Source organism: Notolabrus celidotus, chromosome 23 (genome assembly GCF_009762535.1).
Source record: "Notolabrus celidotus isolate fNotCel1 chromosome 23, fNotCel1.pri, whole genome shotgun sequence".
Classification (NCBI taxonomy): domain Eukaryota; kingdom Metazoa; phylum Chordata; class Actinopteri; order Labriformes; family Labridae; genus Notolabrus; species Notolabrus celidotus.
In genome coordinates, this window is record NC_048294.1 from 2,710,128 (window position 1) to 2,733,031 (window position 22,904).

General features: G+C 42.6%; 1 protein-coding gene across 1 annotated transcript in view; it reads right to left on the bottom strand.

Moving 5' to 3' along the window:
- Positions 1-5,647: 5,647 nt before the first annotated feature.
- The window catches only part of LOC117807496 (cytochrome P450 26B1), a 49,546-nt gene continuing 32,289 nt past the window's right edge, over positions 5,648-22,904 (bottom strand). Inside the window, exons 3-7 of the mRNA XM_034676814.1 lie at positions 10,946-11,064; positions 9,117-9,273; positions 8,811-8,966; positions 6,194-6,478; positions 5,648-6,040 (exon numbers count right to left, since the gene is read on the bottom strand). Of these exons, the coding sequence (XP_034532705.1) occupies positions 5,648-6,040; positions 6,194-6,478; positions 8,811-8,966; positions 9,117-9,273; positions 10,946-11,064 (1,110 nt within the window). The remainder of the gene's footprint in view (positions 6,041-6,193; positions 6,479-8,810; positions 8,967-9,116; positions 9,274-10,945; positions 11,065-22,904) is intronic.

A 22,904-nucleotide genomic window follows, 5' to 3' on the forward strand; every position in this document is an offset into this window, starting at 1 on the left:
TAATTTAGTGTATTTACTTGCCACTGAGATGTTATTGGGGGAAAAAAGCAACAAAAAAAAAACAATCGCAACTTTCACTGCAATTTTTTCAAAAAGCTGTCGCAAATTCAGGCTATTTGGGCCGCAACAATCACAAAACAATCCAAAGAATGAATATTAGATAACTTAAAAGAAAAACATTCTGGAAGACATCTCAGGGTTCCCACTCTTTTCCAGAAATCATTTTCCAGGACATTTCCAGGACATTTTCAGTGATGATCAAGCTGGTATGACAGTCTAAATTGAGTTCCTAATTTAGTTCCTAAATAGTCTAATATGTTCCTCTCAGTGGAAGTCTACATTGAAGACATGCAGTCTATGACTATCCATGAAATCATCTCTTATATGATTAAAAATGATGGCAAATTGATTATAGAATAATGCAACCACAGATGTACAGCACTTTATTAGTGCAACCAAGCAACAATGATGGGCAACTCTCATCTCAGCTTTCTCTTTTCTCAAAAAATATAAAATTAGCTAAGAAAAAAACTAAAGAGCCAGCAAAGGAATCTGGAAGCTGCCTTACTGAAATAAATAAATACTAATAATAATCAGAGGATCAGTGCATAAATTGACCTAAATAGAACTGAATGGCAAAAATGGCCACAAATGTTGAATGGGGATGTGTTTTTTTTAACCTTGTTAGATCCCACATAGTCATGTTGGAATAATTTTCCAGGACAATCTGTGATTTTCCAGGACATTTTACTTTTTCTCCCATTTTCCAGGTGTTTTCCAGTACTGGAAAACTGGTCAACTGTTTTCCAGGTTTTCCAGTTTTTCCAGGACGCGTGGGAACCCTGCATCTAACGACCCCCCATTTGTGTCTTGCGACCCCTCCAGGGGGTCTCGACCCACACTGGGAACCCCTGTTGTATGAAATGTTGAGACTCACTGTTCATTTTTTTCTTTATCGTTTATTACAGGAGTACATAAACAGTCACGGTAACAAAAAGGAAGGAAAGAAAGGAGGACAAGACATTTATACCTAAACTGAATGAACATTTTTTTCCTGTATAAAGAAAATACAAATATTATGTACAGAATGACAAAAGACAAATTCAGAGGAACCAACAAGTGAGAGGAACGGGAAGTGTAGTCGCATGGCACTTAAAAAATAGACATACCTCGCAAGTGCTTTCTGTTTTCCATAATTAATATCAAATAAAATGCAGTGATAATATGTCTGAATAACAAAACAAATAATAATTATTACAGTAACCAAATCAACAATATTAACATTTTAAACACTGTTTACAATATAACTGAAATACATAACATTCTAAATACATCCAATATTTACCTTCTCATTTAGCCTAAAAACTCTATATCTGTAATAGAATAAAAAATATCATTTCAAATATCTTATAACAACAATATTAATCGTACAATAACATTAATATTAGGTTATTAGTTGATGTAAATAGCTGATTTTCCCCATGGCTTGCTAAGGAAAGAAATATTGTACAAATTAATATACACGGTTTAATGCTCTTTTTACTTTCACAAAATGCAAATATTTTAATCAGCTAAAATCATATATATAAAAAAAAAAGGGAAGAAATGGAAAAATCTCACTCGATACAAACTATTGCAATCTATAATTCTCAATTAGAAAATGTACACAAGAAAAGCAGCAAAAACTTCTATTTTTAAGTTTTTTCAGAAGAAGAAATCAGTGGTGTGGTTGTTAAGAGTGAACAAAGTCTAGCACAGGCAGAATCCATCTGGAACGTCCAATAAGAAAAGCCCCTCCGAGAGCGTCCCCTGCCCTCCTCCCCCCCTGAAATCTCATTGGTCCATCTCTCTCAAACTTCGGTTTGGAACTCTTAAGCTTGTCCGAGGGTTCCGCTAACGAAGTCCCAGAGTTCTGTCGCGGAAGCTTTCCCATGACTGAGAAGTAAGACAATTCCTTTCCCGATCTAGGGAACACAAAAAGCTCTGAGAGTTCTTGATTGTGCAATCACCTCAAACAATAAAATCTCTTTCAGCTAATAAAGTTGCTTAACCATGGAATTTGTTTTGTTTTGCATTTTTAGCGTTGATTGGAGGAGCAGCAAGACAGAATGTCACCTTCTCCACGGAACTCAAAAATGGCTGCCCCACAGAGACGGGAAAATAAAACAAAAAAACAGCACACAAACAAACAAACAAACAAACAGTTTGACAAAGCAACATTCAAGCAGCATGTATGTAGGTTTTCTCCTCTCTTCCCCCCCTCGGCTCCTCTGTGTCCCTCGTTCCTTTCTCCTCCTCCTCCTCCCCCCCTTCAGCTCAGGAAGTCGCACCATTTCGTGAGAGCAAGTTCAAAGACCACAAGGGGGGGTCAGTGTCCAAAAAGGGGTTCAATCTCAACGCAACTTGAAAGTGAAGTTTATGCATCAAAACAAATGGTCAGAGGGTTTCAAACACAGACCTGGACCTTCTGTTACTTCTCCTAATGTGTGATGCCGACTGGTACTGGGTTTGTTGATTCTGCTTCCTTGGTGGGTACAAAGAACGCTAACCCCTGAAAACTCTTTCCAACTAGCTCTGAAACTTTTACAGTGAGTACGTGACAATATTTATGTGCAGTCAGAGTTAACCACCAAAATATATATGCTTATTCTTTGTCCACCACGACGTCTACTTTCACCTGAGTTCACAAACCAACAAGGGTTACTATGGGCTACACTTCTGAGTCAGGATCGATGGGCGATCTGAAGACTGAGGAATAAGGAGAAGACACAACAGTGGCCACGGTTACATGATGTTTTTTAATTCGGAATTAATCAATCAGAATTGAATAATTCGGAATTAAAGTATTCTCCTTCGCGTTTACATGGAAAACACGTTCAATCGTCTTTATTCAATTCCACTTAAGGTCTGGGGGTTGGGAAGGCTTCTGATTGGACAGGGGGGAAAACAGACTCCAGTTCCTGCTTCTTTTATTTTCGGTTACAACGTGGAAGACCACACAAGCCACAATTCAAGGGATGCACCGATCCGATCCTGGTATCGGATATCGGCTAGATCGGGCTCAAAAAGCTAGATCGGATATCGGTGACAAGGGGACGATATATAGTGCCGATCCATATGGCAGATCGATTCAACTCAGTTCTATGCTTTTCTGTGTTTACAACATCCATGTGCGTCTCCTACGTCATCAGCGCCACCCGGTGGAGCATGATGGAGGATAACTACAGAGGCTCCTTGGTTTAGGTGCATGTCACGCTTCTTTTGCTAACAACTCCGTGGGAAACTTGCAACATGTGCAGCGCTAATGTTTTGACGAATGGAAAAATATAATGGAAGCCCAAAGGAGGAAGTTTACATCGGCGGTAGCCGCCTGCAAAGAAGCTAGAAACCTTCGTTTATGGATTCAAAGTGTGAAAAAAAGGACAGGTTATTGGATTTATTTGTTCCAGATCCTTGAAATTAAGGGATTCCAGACTCTGGTTTAGCACTTGGAACCAAGGTACAGTTCACCATCAAGTCAGAAAAGCCTGAAGTTGCCAAAACATGATTCCATCCTCACATTAAGGAATAGAGATTGTTAAATCGATACCAGGATCGGATCGGCTAGTATCAGTATTGGCATATCGGCAGATACCAAAGCCCAGGTATCGGTATTGGTATCTAAAAAGTAGGATCAGTGCATCCCTAGACAAGTCCCTCGATTAACTTGGACGCTGCAGCTTTAAAAAGATCCACATTTTGATGCTTCCGTCCGTCAACTCTTCTCATGATATCCATTTCTTCTCAGACTCATATTAAATAAATAGTCTTGGCTCGAGTCCAACGCTTGCTAGCGGAATGAACGTATACATGATCAAGGAATTATTCAATTCTGATTTAAAATCAGAATAAACCAGACACTTACTTCTGATTTAAGTTTAATTCGGAATGTTAATTAGGTGTTTACAAGGTCATTTTTAATCTTTTTAAAGAGGATTTAATTTGTATTCTGAATTAAAAGTCTCATGTAAACGTAGCCAGTGAGACACAATCCTTTGATTCCACAGCAAGCATGTCTTCCACAATCTGTCAGCACTGTGGTTTTGCTCTATCCATAACCAATGGAACTATTTCCTGTAAGTAGCACAACTGGACTCCCAAGATCACAAAGTCACGTGAGAACTCAACGAAAACCATGTAGGAGTGCCAAGATCACGTGTGTTCCTACTTTGTTGTGCTGGTTCCTACAGACAAAGTTGACAGTTCAAAGTCCTGAAACTAGATTTGTGGGACAGATCTGCTTGTGGAAACACAGCATTGACCAGATTAGGCATGGATCAGATCTGAAGTCCAAGGCCCTCTTGGGACACTTGCTATGGAATCAAGAAATATCAGTATTGTCTCTGACTGTTGGTCTTCCATCCTTATTCTTTGAAAGTTAAAGGTGTGTGACTCAGAACACCAGGAAGTAATTGTTAGGCAGTTGGAATTTACCTCCTTGAGAAGTTCCCTGAAAGGTAACTTCCTGTTTCTTAATTCTCCATGGAAGTCTGGAGTGTAATCTTAGCCCTAAGATTCCTTGAACGAGTAGTTGTTCCTTCTTCTATTGTTGGTCATATTAGCTTATTCTACTATGGGGTGCAAGAGAGGACAAATTAAGGGTCACATCACGTAAGGGTCCTCCTCCCTGACAGAACCACATCCCTCATTTCAAGGCCCAGCCCTCTCCTCTCTTCTCCGCTGCCTGATTCGATACTTGACCCTTATTAGCGGTACAAATTGAAGCCAGTCAAAGTATTTTCTGCATCATGATATGCTTTCGCTCGAGAAAGAGGTGCAGAACCGATCTGACAAGTTTCACTGGCGCTGGGCCACAAACTGCTTCCCCCCTCCCAATGTGCTTCAAGCCTTGCCAATGCATCTGTTAGCTAGTAAGCAATTTGAATCCTGATGGACCTTTTGATGGAAAACAAGTCATCCCTGTTTTGTGTCATTCTCTCAAACCTTTGTCAGATAGTCGGTTGAATCTGGGTGGCACCGTGACGAACTCAGGCTTTCAAACCGCCGATTTAGTCCAGAACATTCAGCCCCACGTATCCATCCTTTTACCCTGCTAGACAACTGTAACGGTTCACTGCATCTGATTAGGAGCTAGCAAAATGCTACAACATCATTTTCTTTCATCCTATACCCTGTTTCATCCATCTGTCATTCCGTCGCCAAGCAATCCTTACTTTTACTTTTCTATTTTCAACTCTTCATTTCACCACAAGTACCACCAAACTTCCCTTACTACCATTGTGCACTACCCACGTTCTATTTCAAATTATATTACATAGCTTCTTTTTTTTTTTTGTAAATAGATTTTGATTTGTATATTTCTTTAAAAAAATACACAGAATAGAGCATACTTAAGAACTTTTTGGCAGCTTCTTCCTTTCTCAGAGGTATGTCCCGATCATCATCATCATCAGTTGTAACAGAAGATGAAGACTTTTCTTTCAGTCTGAAAAGGAACCCCCCCCCCCCCTGACTCGGCAGAGCAAAGGTGGAGAAGAAAAAATAACTCTGAAATTCTTTCTTTCCTTCCTTCAATCTCCCCCCCCTAAAGACTTCTTCAATAACTTCCCCCCTCCCCCCCTTTTTTTCCGCGTCAGCTCCCTGCCCTTCAAACTGTCGCTCCGAGCAGCTCTTCCGACTTGGCCATGATCTCGTTCTGGTTGGAGTCCAAGCCATAGAACTTGACCTTGAGCCCGTCGACAGGGTGGACCACCGGTACCGTGATCACACGCGGGAACTGCCGGGTCGCGAGCTCGAAGCGGCTGGTGCTGGCCAACTCAATGGCGAGGATGCGGAGGAACAGAGTGGCGAGCTGCTTGCCCAGACAGGACCGGACACCGCCGCCAAACGGAAGGTAGTTGAAGCGACCCTCTTTGTCTTCTCCTCGCTCCTGGCTGAAGCGGTCTGGGTCGAAGGCATCCACGTCCTTAAAGACGGCTGAGGTGTCGTGGGTGTCCCTGATGCTGTACATCACACTCCAGCCTTTTGGAACCTGAACCCCCTACAGACAGAAAGTCACCGGAAAGCAACCAGTTAGCAGGTTTTAAGGATGCCAACTCGATGACAAGAAGGTCATGGTGTTACAATACTGGAAAAGTTGTCCCACAAGACTTTCTAAAGAAGTGGACTGATAGTTAGTGCAAGGGCTACTCACGTCAAGTTCAAAGGTCTGCATTGCAGTCCTGTAGGCCCCTGAGACCGGCGTAAAGAGTCTTAGCACCTCCTTGATGACACAGTCCAGGTACTTGAGGCTCACAATGGTGTCAAGCCTCAGCTCTCCTTCAGGGCAAAGGCAACCATTGTGGAGGAGACCCCTGGCTCTCAGCTCCTCTCTCAGGCGCTCCAAGACGGCAGGGTGGCGGAGAAGCTGCATTATGAGCGAGGTGCTGGCGCTGGCCGTCGTGGCGAAGGACGCAAAGATGAGCTCGATGGTCGACTCCTACGAGACAGAAGAGACAGGGAAAGATCTGTTAGTGCACTTTTCTTAAATCATTGGACATCTGCCAAGCCAGTACGTCTAAGTGGGACCCAGATGGGCTGATATGGGGACTAATTGATGAGCAGAATCCTTGTCACATATTTTCTTTCCAATAGCTGGAAGCAGTTTAACCAGAGTCAAGATAATGACCAGAGAAACACTTAAACGCCATGTGGATGGCTGTTCCATCTCCCCATCTCCTGAAGTCCGCAACCTGGGTGTCATTCTTGACTCCACCCTCTCCTTCCGGTCACACATCAAATCAGTCACAAAGTCTGCCTTCTATCACCTCAAGAACATCTCCCGTCTGCGCCCATCTCTTTCAGATTCAGTTGCCCAGACCCTCATCCATGCATTCACAACCTTCCAGCTGGATTGCTGCAATGGAGTCCTGTTCGGGGTACCCAGCAATGCCCTGGACAGGCTCCAATACGTGCAAAACTCAGCTGCCAGGGTTCTCACACATACCAAGCCCTGGCAGAACATCACCCTCACTCTCATGCACCTCCACTGGCTGTAAAGTACTGCATGCCCTCGCCCCCCAATACCTGGCTGACCTCCTCCACTAACAAACTCCATCCCAGAACCTATGGTCTTTGGACCTGGGTCTCCTCTCCATCCCCCGGACTAAGCTGTGGACCTTTGGGGACAGAGCATTCAGTGTGGCAGCCCCTACTCTGTGGAACTCTCTCCCTCCTGACATCCGCAGCGCCCCAACCCTGGACCGGTTTGAGAAAGCAATCAAAAAGCACCTTCTCCTCAAGGCCTTTCCCCATTAGATATCCTAACCTACCCCCCAGACCCCCTACCTGACCCTGTGAAGCGACCTTGGGTTTATTGAAAGGCACTATATAAATATCAGTTATTGTTACTTTTATTATTAAACAAGTATTGTCTTGCGCCATATTTTGGTAATCATCTTGTAACCCGAAGTCTTAACCTTCCAACCTAAAGGGGAATGAGTTTGTCTTTTATCCACAGAGCCTTCAAACATAGTCTTCTTTACTGGGCCAGATTTGGAAAAGAACCAATCACTGATCTGTGAAGTAAAGCAGGAACGTACTCCAAGTGCAGATCTTAACTGATCTGTAATTTCAATTGATCTGGCTTTACTCTGTAGACAAGCCAACTGGATGCGCCCTTAGCTTCTGATGGGCTAAACGCTTGTCACTTGAATAAATTGTCCAGAGAGTGGAAATAAAGATGGTAGCATTAGATGCCAAAAGCCTTACCATAGCCTCTATTACTGTTTCAGGGGTGGCAGCAAAACATAACAAAGAATTAAGGATAGGGAAAATAGGTTTTTGTAGCCCTGCGTGTTCTGGATTCGTCTGTAACGTGAAATCTTATCGTCTGTGATCTTAAAGGATAATTGTGAGTACACTCAACCAGGAGTGGGCAGTCGTCCACCATCTCACACCTCATGCTTGCCATTCGTTTCGTAACAACACGGCCCAAGAAAAGATGTCAAAAGCCAAGATGTAATAAAAGTGTGATGTTTTTCTTTCCTCAAAAGTAGCGTTTTTTGGAAAGTTCCCATCCAACAACAACATTTAGCACGCCATACCCGTCCCGCTATTAAAGCAGTGGAATAAATAACACCGAGGCCGAGCAGCACGACACTCATTACAAACCTCTTATCTGCCATCATCCGTGTCAAAACAGATCTCAGCCTCACCCCGGTGTCTGTGTGATATATACGTGTGCGTCAGAAAACTGCAGGAGAGTGCTTCAGCGTGGGGCCTCAGCGACAGGGGCTCCCCAGTTCCACTCTGTGTGTGTATTTATATATAAGTGTGTGTGAGTGTGTGCGTACAGGAGGCCTCTTTCAGACCCCTAGCAGGGGGAGTGTTGACTTATTTTTGGCCCTGGACTTCACCCAGAAACCACAGAGAGCGAGAGAGAGAGAGAGAGAGACGGGAAGAGAGTTGAGTTTCCACAGAATTCCTCAGAATTACTTTAATAGGTAAATAGAGGGTGTGCCTGTCCATGAGTGTGTGTGTGTCTCATACTGTTACTGTCTGCCTCTGGGCATTGGCTTAGCATCCCTGCAGTCATATTTTAAAGATGTGTGTGTGTAAAGTCACTTTCGCTGCTTGTGATCACAGCATGATTTGTCGGACAAATTAAGATATTTGTTGGTGTGTTCAGTCGTACAAGACCGGTTCACTCCTGCAGACCTTTGCTCTGTACACAGGGAGTGTGTTTGCATGAATTAACACCCAGCAGCGTTGTACTGTATTCGTTAACTCTACCGTATATGATCGGATCACTTCTTAAAGCTTGTTTGTACCTTCAGTTCCTGCATGGTGAGCTCGGTGCCGTTCTCTTTAGCGCTCTCCATCAGGACGTCCAGCGCATCGCTGTAATCCTTCCCCTGGGAACGCAGCGGCTTCTCTCTGATGGCCTTTTCTATGCTTTTCTGGAGGGAGTCTCGTGCACGGATTCCCTGCAAACAGGAACAATTCAAATCTAACTCGAGCAGAAGGTACAATTCTGCTACATCTTAGCTTCAGATGAATGTTGTTGGGAAGCAACTTGAGGGTACAATGACAAAACATGCATCAAATGGAAAAACTAGAGGTGAAGTTTGAAGTACCTTCCTGTAGCCGCTAAACGGAAGGTCTATCGGCAGACTGAACAGGTTGTCGACAAAGTCCTGGAAGGTTGAGAACAGATTCCTCATCTCCTCCTCCGACACCCGGAAACCCAGCAACACCCTCACCGCCATTGTGAACGACAACCTCTGGCTCTCCCTGTGGGAGGACACACAATCAGAATCAACACATTAAACATCTGAATGTGATGCCTGACTGTTAAAAGACTCTTCCTTGCATGATAGTACTTGTGCAGGTAAGACTTTTCCAATCCAATCCACTTTATTTATATAGCACATTTAAAAAAAACAATCAAGTTCAGCAAAGTGCTGCACAGTGAGGTAAGATATGTTAAAACACACAGAACATAAAACGCTGTCAGAGAATAAAATAGAATAAATTAAAAGAATAAAAACACAGTAAGAGCAAGAGACAGAGACCACACAACTCTCACGCTGGGTTAAAAGCCAAGGAGTAAAAATATGTTTTAAGGTGGGATTTAAAATGTCTGGGACAATCTAACATTGGAGGGGTAGCTCGTTCCACAGTTTGGGGGCCACTGCTGAGAAGGCACGGCCACCCATGGTTTTCAGCCTGGTCTTAGGGACCACAAGAAGCTGCTGTCCTGTAGACCTCAAAGACCTCACAGGAGTTGTTACGGGTGTGAGGGTGAACCCAAAAGCAGCACACTGGAGCCCGGAGGAAACAGCAGGTAACAAGTCTTTGCAGGTCTTTACTAACCCGGTCACACAATGTCTGTTGAGAAGCTGGTTTCGCTGTGTGGAGGATCAGGCTGGAAACAGACGAGGAGCAGGCAAATCTCTTGGTCGGGGACAGAAGGCTGAGGTAGTTACCAGGGCAGAAACGAGGAAGGAAGGTCGGGGACAGGCAGGGTCGAAACCGGGAGATCAGTCCGAGGATAAGTGCTGGAGAGTCTTGCATTTGCAGTGAGAACAATCTGGCACTGAGTGGGCTGAGACCGGGACTTAAATACTGGCAGCAGGTAATGAGAAACAGGTGATTTGTGTTGGCTTAATGAGGAGAGTGTGGTTCAGGTAAACGAAGGGGAGTGGAAATGTAGTGGGCTGAGAGGCTGAGCAGGTGTGGCAGGTGATAACTGTGACAGGAGTGTAGCTTTGCAGGAGGTCGGTGATGTACTGTGGAGGGACTCCATTTAAAGATTTAAAAACAAACAATAAAATCTTAAATCCTAAAATGAACAGGGAGCCAGCGGAGGGAGGAGAGGATGGGGGTTATGTGCTCTCACTTACGGGTGCCGGTTAAAAGTCGAGCAGCAGCATTCTGAACTAGCTGTAGGCGTACCTGGGAGGCCTGGTTAACGCCTACGTACATGAAGTGCATTGCAGTAGTCCAGTCCAGTTGAAATAAAAGCATCTCTCAAAATCATTAAAAGATAAAACCGATTTAATCTTAGATAAAAGCCTCAAATGATAAAAACAAGATTGGACGATGGAATGTATCTGTTTAAGGTTGCAGGGAGCCCAGGTCCAATATTGGGGCCTTACATGCAGCACTTGATTCCAACATAATAATTCCTGTCTTGTTTTCATTACAGTTTAAAAAGTTTAAAGACATCCAGTTCTTTTCTGTCTTTAAAGCAGTTAAGTAAAGGCTCCAGTGAGCTTTTGTCATCTCTCTTTATGGGCAGGTATATTTGGGAATCATCTGCATAAAGATGGAAAGACACGCCATTGTTTTTTTGAAGATCAAGCCCTAGAGGGATCTTTGCACTTCTCTACCTACGCTGACGATGTTGTGCTTTATATTCACGGAAAGGAAGTGATCATCTTTACAACACAAGCTCCTGTACCTGTAGACGTTGATGGGCTCAGGGTTGGAGCTCCACACTCGGAGGCTTTCCTGGATGACCTGCTGGATCTTCGGGAGGTAGGACTCCAAGGCCTCGTGGCTGAACACTTTGGCGAACACCTGAACAGACAGACAGACAGACAGAGTAAGAGGCGTGTTATTTAAAATGCAGAATGGGACCACACCTGTCTGTTCGTGACACAAACTGGAAAGGCTGATAAGATCAACCAAGTTTTCATTAAACGCTCATAAATTCTAAGAGTTGGCACAAAGACAGAAAGGAAGGAGAAAGCTGTTTGAACTCATGCGACCAAGCGGAGGACAACAGCACTGATTAGTCAAATAGACTGTGTACTGTATATGATCCTGTTACAGTGGAATATCTTAAGGGAACCTCTGAGCGTGACAAATCCTGACTGACAGGGTGTGTGAACAGATGGCACGAAGGGCTCCTTTGTTGTAAAGCAGTATTCACATTTAGTGACTCCACCAAGGAGGGCTCTCGTTTGATTTGGTCTTCTTTCTTTCAGTCAGCTTCTCACAATGCATGATACCGTTTTGCTGATTCCTCTATCAGTAGTTGAATGTTGCTATCTCCACAAGTTGCACCAATATCTACCTGTGCATATATTCTTACATTTAGTCTAGATCAACTTTGGTGCAAAACAGTGCAAACTAAATCTGTTGATTCATACAGAAGCCCTAAAAGGACATGATTAAATACATTTTATTTCTCAGTTTTCTTTTAGTTATATTTTTGGGGCTTCTACACCTTTATTTAGACAGGAGAGGACAGTGGATAGAGCAGGAAACAGGGTGAGAGAGTGTGGGAATGACGTGCGGGAAAGGCTGAAATCGAACCCTGGCCAACTGCAATATGGGTGCATGACTCAACCATTAGGCCAAGCCTGCGCCCTTCTCTGTTTTTTAGAGATAGCAAGTACATTTCACTTGTTTTCTCAAGATTGCAACTTATTTTTCTCGTTATCTCGAGATGACACACTTTGGTTTCTTGAGAAAATGGAGAAAAAAGAAGGATTTAATCACGTTCTTTACTCTCCAGGTTCCCAGAGTTCATTCAGAGCTCGGAAAATCTGCATTTGGCTTTTTTGCACCATCTGCCTGGTACTCACTGCAAAGCACTTTAAAAATGAACGCACTGCTTTCTTCTTTTAGTCATTTTAAAACCTTATTTTTAAACTTTTTTTTTTCTTTCTTTTTACTGTGCCATAGAACAATGTCATTACAATTACACAATATTCAAGACATAAGTACATAACAAGCATACGACATTCTTCTGAGCTCTTTGAATACAAATTTATATCTACATTTTAGCCTCTATGGACTTGATTTTCTCTTTTTGAGGAAATACAAGAACTATAAACATCCAGAGAGAAAGTACCAAAAATCAAGTCAATCAAACAGCATCAGCCCTAGGCCTAATAAACTTTTGAATAATACTAATAAAGTATTTCGACAAAAAAAATTAAAGTGAGTTACAAGAATAAAAATTAAAGTTTTAAACATTTTAAGTTCTGATTGCAACTGTTTCAACTGACTTTGTTTTAACATTACATTTTATTGTTATCTGATTTATGTAATTTATCATCTTTCTAACTTAAAGCTGGGGTTGGTAGTCTGAGGAATGTAGCATTTCCTCATGACTCCGTCTAACCCCTCCCCTCCTCCCTCAGAGCTCCTCCAAAACAAGGCCCCCCCCCCGCTCACATGCACGAGCGCCGCTGATTCTCGACCATATGATGGTGACTGATTCAAAACCGGTCCTCACCAAAACATTCTCATAGTGAAAGTTAAAAACACAAACAAACATGGCTGCTGTTAGCACTCACAACTGTCATTCTAGCATTATCCAGTTGTACCGGTTGCACGATATCAGGAGAAAAGTTATAACACATGTATAACACTGTAACAACTCTACTGTTTGTTAAACATGTTCAGTGTAGATGTTCTTAATTCCTACAGTGTTGACAGTCAGTGAAGGCATCAGGAGAGGTGTAGAGTGTGCGAGTGGGAGAGAGGAGAGACAAGAGGAGAAGTTCTTCATTCATTCAAACATTGATTGTTGTTTTGTTGGTTGTCGTGGTAACGGCCGACAGTGACCGGTTATTAAAACTCAACGTGTTCACGAATCGGCTCGTCATCACTACAGCGTCCGGACGGACGCTACAGTACATCTACATTTCTGTAGGACTTACTAAATGTCATTCATTCTTCTGCTTGTCAGAGCCCCCGTGGTGAGAGCTTTTTAGACTCTGATCCGGACTACAGTCCTGAGCAAAGCACCTCATCGGGTCAGAGGGGACAGGCCCGAGGACGAGCGAGAGGGGCAGACAGTAGAGTCAGGGGAAGTAGAGGCAGGAGACGGGGACTCGGAGGAGTGAACGCCGGGGAAATGTACGCGCAGGAGGCGGGCAGAACGGCAGGACAGGATTTGAATGGTTTAAAATTTTGGCACCCAAAAAAGGCTGATTGGTTGGTGTTTTCCCAGGTTTACTCCGGCTGTAGATAGCAGCTTTTTTTCACTCTTTTTTAAGAACACATCATGTATTGATTACCATCAGGACATAAAGATCATTTTAACCAGTATAACAAAAAGTGGATCTAAATCTGATTACCAACCCCAGCTTTAAGTGCTTGTTATCATTTTCTTTTATTATTCTGTTTTTAATTTTTTTCACAAACATTGTTTAGAAAATTTTGCCTCAGTGAAGAATAAAAAGACATTTTGTTAAGAGACATTTATCTTACAGGTTGAAGATCAAAAATACATAAAATGAGCTTCATTTTCTGGATTAAAAAAAAAAGATAAATGATCTCATTATCTTGAAAAAATTAAGCCGACATAACAAGCTTTGTCTCCTCAAGATAACGACAAAATTTACTCGTTAATTGGAGAAAACTGAGAAAATAGAATGTATTTAATCATGTCCTTTCAGGGCTTTTGTAGATTCATGCACCTTTCAAATCTCTAAGATACTTAGGTAAGACTCATAGACTGTGTAATAAATGGACGTAGTATCTGTGATGTCATCCATCTGTTTCTGAAGCGCCGTTTTGAAGCCGATCGTTGGCGGGAGCCATATTGGAAACCAAACTTTGTCCGAGCTAGTGTCCCACCTGTCATCAATTCTGCCTTGTCCTTATTTGGGCAAAACATGCAAGTTTGATATCTTCAAAAATACAAAGTTATAAAAAAAATGCACCCTGTACAGTGTGTGCTGATAGAGAAATGAGCTACTCAGACATAAACTGTTTTTTAAACCAGGCTGTAAACATGTTTATTTCTGCTGTAAAGATCGTCTTCTTTGAATGGGTGTGTATGTGGTCTCAGGTGTTGCTGCAGTCAGCCTCTAGTGGACGCTCAATGAACTGCAGTTTTTAGCACTTCCGCATCACCTTCATATTCTAAGACCGGAGGTTGCCTCTTGTTATTTCTCCTATAGATGGTCTTACAGCAATATAAAAACTGGCCCACAGTCTTGGATCTGACTCACTTGACATTTTCCAAGTTGATGCTTGCACAAATTTCCTAATATTAACCTTTCCTCTCTCTCCTGTCACTTCTCTACGACTCCTACTATCCATTAATCCCCTTCTTCTTCTTCTTCTTCTTCTTCTTCTTCTTCTTCTCCTCTCTAATGAATTATACCTCCACAAGACTTTCCATTGTGTGTTTATTCCGACTCATTTTCTCTGATGTCCAGTTCTCATTCATCCCCACACCCCCCCATCCTCCTTTACAGAGACTTATACATTGTGGAGGTTTTCCCCTGTAGTCAGCAGAAGTGGAATGACTGACAGAGAGAGCAGAAGAGAGAAGGAGCATGAGGAGGAGGAGGAGGAGGAGGGGACAGGGGGTTAAGTCTTTCCTGGCTGCTCGTAGTATTTCTTTGTATGAATCAGTCGACGGTCGTCAGTGTTGTTTGGACAAATAACATTCCTTCTGATTTAACCTCTAAAAGTGCCCAGACACCGGGATGATTTAGGAGTGGAGTGGATTGGAGCGGAGAGGAGAAACGTGAGCAGAGGAGACTAGAATAGAGCTTTTGTATTGATGTGAATCAGTCACTAACACTTTGCCTCATGAGCTTCCTTCAGAACAGTTCAGACTCGGTCAGGATGAACAAAATTTTAAACCATTCAAATCCCGTCCTGCCGTTCTGCCCTCCTCCTGCAGAGCGTACATTTCCCCGGCGTGTACTCCGAGTCTCCGTCCCCTGCCTCTGCTTCCCTTGACTCTACTGACTGCCCCTCTCGCTCGACCTCGGGCCTGTCCCCCCTGACCCGATGAGGTGCTTTGCTCAGGACTGTAGTCCGGATCAGAGTCTAAAAAGCTCTCACCACGGGGGGCTCTGACAAGCAGAAGAATTAATGACATTTAGTAAGTCCTACAGAAATATATATGTACTGTAGCGTCCGTCCGTACGCTGTAGTGATGATGAGCCGATTCATGAACACGTTGATCTTTAATAACCGGTCACTGTCGGCCGTGATCACACCAACCAACAAAACAACAATCAATGTTTGAATGAATGAAGAACTTCTCCTCATGTCTCTCCTCTCTCCCGCTCACACACTCTACACCTCTCCTGATGCCTTCACTGACCGTCAACACTGTAGGAATTAAGAACATCTACACTGAACACGGTTAACAAACAGTAGAGCTGTTACAGTGTTATATATGTGTTATAACTTTTCTCCTGACATCATGTCACCGGTACAACTGGATAATGCTAGCATGACAGTTGTGAGTGCTAACAGCAGCCATGTTTGTTTGTGTTTTTAACTTTCACTATGAGAATGTTTTGGTGAGGACCGGTTTTGAATCAGTCACCATCATATGGTCGTAAGTCAGCGGCGCTCGTGCATGTGAGCGGGGGGGCGTCATTTTGGAGGAGCTCTGAGGGAGGAGGGGAGGGGTTAGACGGAGTCATGAGGAAATGCTACATTCAAATTCATGCTAGTTTTCCGAGACTGCCAACCCCAGCTTTAATTGAATGGCTACGGACGTTTTCATGTTGGATCCTGTCCATCAATATGATCAAGGAGTGGAGCAGGTGAGAGAAACCTTAGGTTAGCGATCTCAACAAAGAAACTGAAACCATGAGCGGTGGAGATGATAGCAGCAGGACTCAAAGTTGTGACATTTGCCTTGTTCATTTTACAGGCAGATAAGAATCCATCACCATTTACCATAACTACCTGCTAACCATACATTCACCCTTACGTGTTGAGGTGCAAAGGTTGCAGAAGAAGATCTACGGACGTTATAATTTGCTGTAATCACAGGAAGGACATGCAGCACGTTGTCCAGCAACGACTCGTACACATGGTTTGTGTTTTTACCCCAATAAAAAAAGCGACTGGAACATCTGAACATTTGACATACATCTCCGTAGTGATCCATCAGTTCATTCACAGAGCCGTACAGTTGTTTTGGAAATGGTTGTTAAGTTGTGGGATGAACTTTTGCACGAATATATGCTTCGCTGTACAAGTTCCTCTCTTTTATTTTTGCTTATTTTGAAGTGTTTTCTGCTTTTTACGAGCTTTTTCTTTCTTCCCCCAACTTGCACAAACTAATAATTGCAGCTTGTTTGTGGTCTTGATTTATTTTATCGTTGTGGGTTCTTTTTATGGCTTTCTTTCTACTTTTTATAAGCGTGCAGATAAACTAAACTGTGCTGAAAACAATGCAGACTTTACTTTTTTTTTTAAGGGACTCTGAAACTGACATGCTGTTGCTGCTGGGTCTCCTGGATGCACCGCGTCCAGGTAGACTCAGGTCTGAGTACACCAAAGCGTGTTCTTTAAAAAACTGAGCTTCTGTCCCACCAGAAAGGCTTTATTGTGTACTCAGGATATATTTTCCACATGTTAACACACTGAAGAAACATGGTTATGAAGACACTCTGTTCCTGCTTCTTTTCCATTGAGACATAATGGAGTCTGAGAGGGAATAAAGGAGCTTCTAGTGGGCTTTGAGCCTCGGCCAGTGAGGTTAGATGTGGTTCCTGAGGTCGATGTTTCAGCCACCAAACCAACAGTTGGGCACCCATGCTCTTATTTTGTCCTCTACTCCATTTTTCCTCTCCTTCTCTTCCTCGTCTGTTGCCATCTTCCCTCTCTTTCTCTCTCTTTCATCGTCCTTCCAAGCTCTGCTTCCCTCCCTCCGTCCGTCGCCCCTCAGAATGAATGAACAATAGTCCACTGAGCTCAGCGCTGTGTGCATGAAAGTGTGCACGTGTGAATTACGTGTGTGTTACTGTATGGTAAAGTATACAGTGTATAATGCAGTGTGTGTGTTAGGGAGTGGTTGCTGCAGATCACAGAGCGCTCCAAGAACGTTTGCAGCGCTACATTTCCTCTGCTGCCGCACCCCGGGGTCGCTGGCTACAGATCAGTTTACATGACCTGCTTTCCAACCCTGACCACCAGGGATTACACACACTGTCTGACCTCAGAGCAGGCTGAGGAGAACACACAAGGCTGGGCTGGACATTTTAGGGGTAAGGGTAGGGGGGGGGGATGAGGCAGACAGTTTAGTTAGAAGTTTAAACATTTTGTGATCGACCAGGGTCTGCAGGGTCTTGGCATTCAATCACATCCTGAAACTGCTTTATAAATCACACTACATGAGGATTTTGGATGTGGTGTGGGATTGGGAATCGTCTGAGTTATCCATGGAGAGGGGTCGCTGATAAGTCTGTGTGGTGTCCAAACCACATTAAGACTTGTAAGGAGTGATACAGGAAAAAAGCAGGACTATTAGAGACCATAGAGTCTATAAATCATGGATGAAGTCTCAGTGATGTCACCCATTCGTCGTCGCCATGATGGAAATGCTGACTCAGCCTAGCTTTTAGTCCACGTAGAAACAGACATACACCCACCTGTCAGTCAACTAAGCCCCGCCCCAATTGTGCAGATCTATGCATGAGTCCAAATCTTTATATGTGCTATCTAGATGAGCTGTATAACAGATATCACCCCATGTACAGTGTGCTCACGTGAAGCATTAAGCTATTGATGAATAAACTTTGGCTGTAGTCATGGAGGAAGTGGAGGAATAAAATGAAGAACATTTTCTATGTGGAGCGTATCACTGCAAGATTAGGGTTAGATTATTCTATATATTTATTTTCTTTAAAATGTATTGTATTGGGGCGCTGGTGGCCTAGTGGTCTAAGTGCCCCACATACAGAGGCTACAGTCGTCGTCGCAGGGGTCGCTGGTTCGATTCCTGGCCGGGGGGAAGACCACCTCCTGCATGTCTTCCCCCACTCTCTACTCCCCACATTTCCTGTCTCTCTTCAGCTGTCCTATCATATAATGGCAAAAAGGCCAAAAAAAACAACTTTAATTAAAAATAAATAAATATTTTATTTATTTAAACTATTATTCCAATTATTATTTATAAAATTATTTTTGATTTATTAATTTAAAACATTTTATTTATTTATTTATTTTGTATGTATTTATTTTTAAATTAAAAAAAAAAATTTTTAAATGTATTTTAACTTTCAGACTATGGACTTTTTAAATGAAATATTCATGTAAATAAATAAATAATTTTATAAAAAATAAATCAACTTTGACTGTAAACATGATAACGTCTGCTGTAAAAAATGCACGGTCTAACATGAGTGCTGAAGGGAAATCCTTTGCTTTTGGACACAGCCTCTAGTGGACACTCAAGGAACTGCAGTTTTTTGCACTTCCGCTCATTCAAGAGGTCACTGTTTTTTAGAGACACAAGGCCAGATATAAGACAGTTTATTACTCCAACATTGAGGTTTGCAAGAAACTATTGATCCAAGTTGTTCAACTGTTCAATGCTGATTGATGAGGGAGTTTAAGTCCATTAAGCGGCGGTTATTAGTTGACATCAGTATCTCCAATTTCCCGTCTACAGCTGTTGTTAGCCTAGCTTCCATGCCAGTCCTCTACCTGGATTCTCATCCTAGCCAAGTAGTGCTTCTTCCTAAACTTTAACAATCCTTTATGTTAAACATCTGCATTATATCGGTGCTTTTATCCACTTATGTCCACTTGAGATTGAACGTCTTTGCAGCCAAGCTAGATACCAGAGACAGCCTCGATAGAAAACTGTACAAACATCTGCTCAAACTATCACAAACATCTACAGCCGGATCTCAAAAAGGAAAACAAACATATCAAACATAGACTTAAAGGTGATTTGGCACATTTTTGCTAAGCCAAAGATGGTTGTGTAATGTTCAGAGTCTGCCTATTTAACCTGTCTTTGCTGGATTATGCATAATTGGTCAATTTGGGAGCATACCGTGCCTGTTCACACACACACACTCACACACACACGCTCCTACAGAAATAGAGTTGGAGCTGCAGAGTTGAGCTACTGTTGGGCCAGTGAGTCAGTCCGTCTGAAAGGTAACTAAAGGTCAGACAAACACACACTCACACATGCATATATCTCCCACTCCCTCGCTTCTGCACGGCTGCCAATCAAGCGCAGTTTTTATGCAATGTCACTCTGGGACATACCGAGTTCCACGCAGGATGTGTGTGTATGTGTGTGTGTGTGTGTGTGTGTGTGTGTGTGTAGGGGTGGGGGGGGGATTGTTCACTTCAATAGTCATTTTTCTGCACCACAAAAACGTGACTGTCTTCTGTAGCCCGCAGCGCAAAGACACAGGCTTAAAGACACACACACACACACACACAAACACGCTGCGCTCACTCCCGGTCTCCTGCACACACACTGATAGAGTCACACACACACACAGAGACACACAGACACACAGACACGGTCGTCCTAATAACGTCCATATGTCTTAAATTATGTGAAAGTGCTGCGAGCTGCTGGTTCCACAGACATGTAAAGACTCCTTTATTCTTCTCTCAGCCCTCCTCTCTCTCCCTCTCTCTCTCTCTCTCTCTCTCTCTCTCTACTCCCACCTCTTCCCGTCTCTCCCAGCCCCCTTCATCCAACCTCTATTTAAAATACTGTTTTATTCCTTTCCCTCTTTTCTCTTAGTCAAACAAGCTGCTCGTACGACTTTCCCCACTTCTATCATCGGCCGGGAGTCAGGGAGGGATCGCTCTTTTTGGCGAGACGTGAAGTCAACGGTGCGAAAAGTTACACAGAAGACTTAGTCCCCGTTATAGTAGGTGTTCAAACAGAGGAATCAGGAAAGACTACCTCATATCTGTGACTGTCACTATCCCTAACTGCATGGTCAGCTTGAGGAGCATCAATCGAGCACGCTTTTGAAACTTCAGTATTTCCATTTAAGAGGCTTAAAATTTCACTTTGCCTTGTTTTAAAACCATAAACTGTCCTTCTCAATCCTCTAAAACAACCCTCACTCAAAAGTTTGGACACACCTTCTCATTCACCTTCTATTTTAATTATTTTCAACATTGTAGATTAATACTGAAGACATCAAAACTATGAAATAATCTGGTTTTGCCATAATCTGGATTACAACAGTAGTCAAATAGGGCTATCCATTGTGTACTAAACCTACCTCTGAACAACACAACTGATGGTCTCAAACACATTAAGAAGGCAAGTCATTCTACAAATGAACTCTTGACAAGACTCATGTTCATTAGAAACCAGTCCAGGAGACCACTTCATGAAGCAGACTGAGAGAATACCAAGAGTGTGCAAAGCTGTCATGAAAGGAAAAAGGAGGCTACTTTACAGAATCTAAAATATAAAACATATTCTGCTTTGTTTAACACTTTTATGTGAATTAAATAATTCCATATATGTTCTTTCATAGTTTAGATGTCTTCAGTATTAATCTACAGTGTTTAGAATAATTAGAATAAATACAAACCCTTGAATGAGAAGGTGTTTCAAACTTTTGGCTGGTAGTGTCCTTTTTTTTTTAAATATTTTTTTATACATTTTGGGTCTTTTTTCACCTTTATTGTATAGGACAGCTGAAGAGAGACAGGAAGTGTGGGGAGTAGAGAGTGAGGGATGAAATCGAGTGAATGCGTCGACCGTCTGGGAGTCGGCAACCTCTACGACAAGGACTGCAGCCTCTATACGCGGGGCACTTAGACAGCTAGGCCACCAGCGCCCCAATCTGCATGCATTTTTAAAGTTTTTTTGCATAGTGCGAGTTGAAAGTAATTTAAATGATGCTAGGTAGTTAGCTGTTATATTGCATCATATTTGATGTTATAATCAAACATTTTCTCTCTTAAGTCAGGAGCTGCAAGGTATTTAAAGCTCTCTATTGATTACAGTGGAGTTAAAACGTATTAAGTTATGTAAATCTGGACATATGCAATCCAAATGCAAATACATTTGAAGTATTTTACTGCGTACTTGCCATCCAAGCACAAAAGAGTGTCGGACATTCAGTCACAGACACACTGCAAATAAAGAAAAGGGGAATGTGTGCACTGGCTAAAGTCCCAAAAGTGACGATGAAGACACTTTAATTGGGTCTCTAATTAATGTATGGAGCTCTGCTTGCATGTTCTTGTTCTGTGGATTTCTGCAGACCTACACTACCAAAAGTCAAAAGTTTGGAAACACCTTCTCATTCAAGGGTTTGTATTGTTTTCATTATTTGAAACACTTCTTGAAAGGCGCTCTATAAATATCCGTTATTATTATTAGAACACAGCTAACTACCTAGCATGATTTAAATGACTTCCAACTAGCCCTCTGTAAAACAACTTCAAAAATGCATGCAGATTAAATGATGATGCATCAAAAATATGTGCAGAATAACTCATTTAAGAGCAGATATGAGGAGTTAGTGCTTAGTATATGAAGTTTTTTCACAGGGCTTGATTTTGTAATAGATATCATTGCTCTTGCATAAAGAATCTTACTGTTTTTACTAACTACTACTGTGTTAAAATATTGTACTTATTTACTTTAGCTAGAAGGGATTAGCAAAAAAGACAACACTGCTGCAGCATGCATGCTTCAATCCTGCAGAAAACTCAGCTCCAGCTCTCCCTCCACATCCTCACATCTGACCTCACAGGGAGATAAAGCTGAGGTTACACACACAGTTGGCTTCAGCTCAGCTAGAATTGGCAGTGCCCTCTACTGGTAATGAGGAGAATCACAGCTGGAGTTGGAGGGCTGCATGAGAGGATGCACACAGTCTGCTTGATTATCACTCAGAGAAAACTGGAAAAAAAAAAACGTGGACTGAGCTGCACTGCACGAGGTCAAATCTCTGCGCCTGTCCCTCTCTTCCCCCCCTGTCCGACCTCCCTCTGTGTTATTCCTGTCTGTGTTTCTCCTCTTCCTAAATTTAGGGATGAAAGTAAAAAAAAAAAAAGAAAAACAAACAAGGTGGAAAATGTGGGACTTAGAAAGAGGTGGAACGAGGGAATCTACAGAAGAAAAAAAAGAATGTCAGAAGGGTGAAATAAAGAGCGAGCTGCCACTGTCAACACACAGTGTGTGTTTGCCTGTGTGCTTTGAAACTCCTCACTTTGGATTCACCCCCGTGTTATTTCAGTTCAGAGGGACATTTTTCCACGGCACTGCACGTCTGGCAATCTCAGCATGTTGACTGCAGCGCGGAGTGTTTCTGACGGTTTATAATGTCGGGTGAAGGTGAAGACAGAGTCCTTAATGACTTATTTTTCTTATTGTGTGCAGCCAAGGAACGGAAAGGTCAGATGCACGGGGGTTTCAAGCAGGACATGAACTAAGAAGATGAAGATGGAGGTAGCAGAGCCGAAAGGCAAGGATGTGTGAGGTTTGCATGAACTGTCCTGCAAAGATATGTCCAAAAACAGGAGGCAGTCCTTCAAGTGTTTGGCGTTCTTTAACTGTGATTGCTGCAGCCTTCAATACCTGATCTTTCCTGCAGCTTTCTTTACGTTACATTCGCGACAAGTTCTACATCCAAAAGGAGTCAGCTGTCGATGTCCGTTGGGTAAAAATTAGGGGTGGGAATTGATAA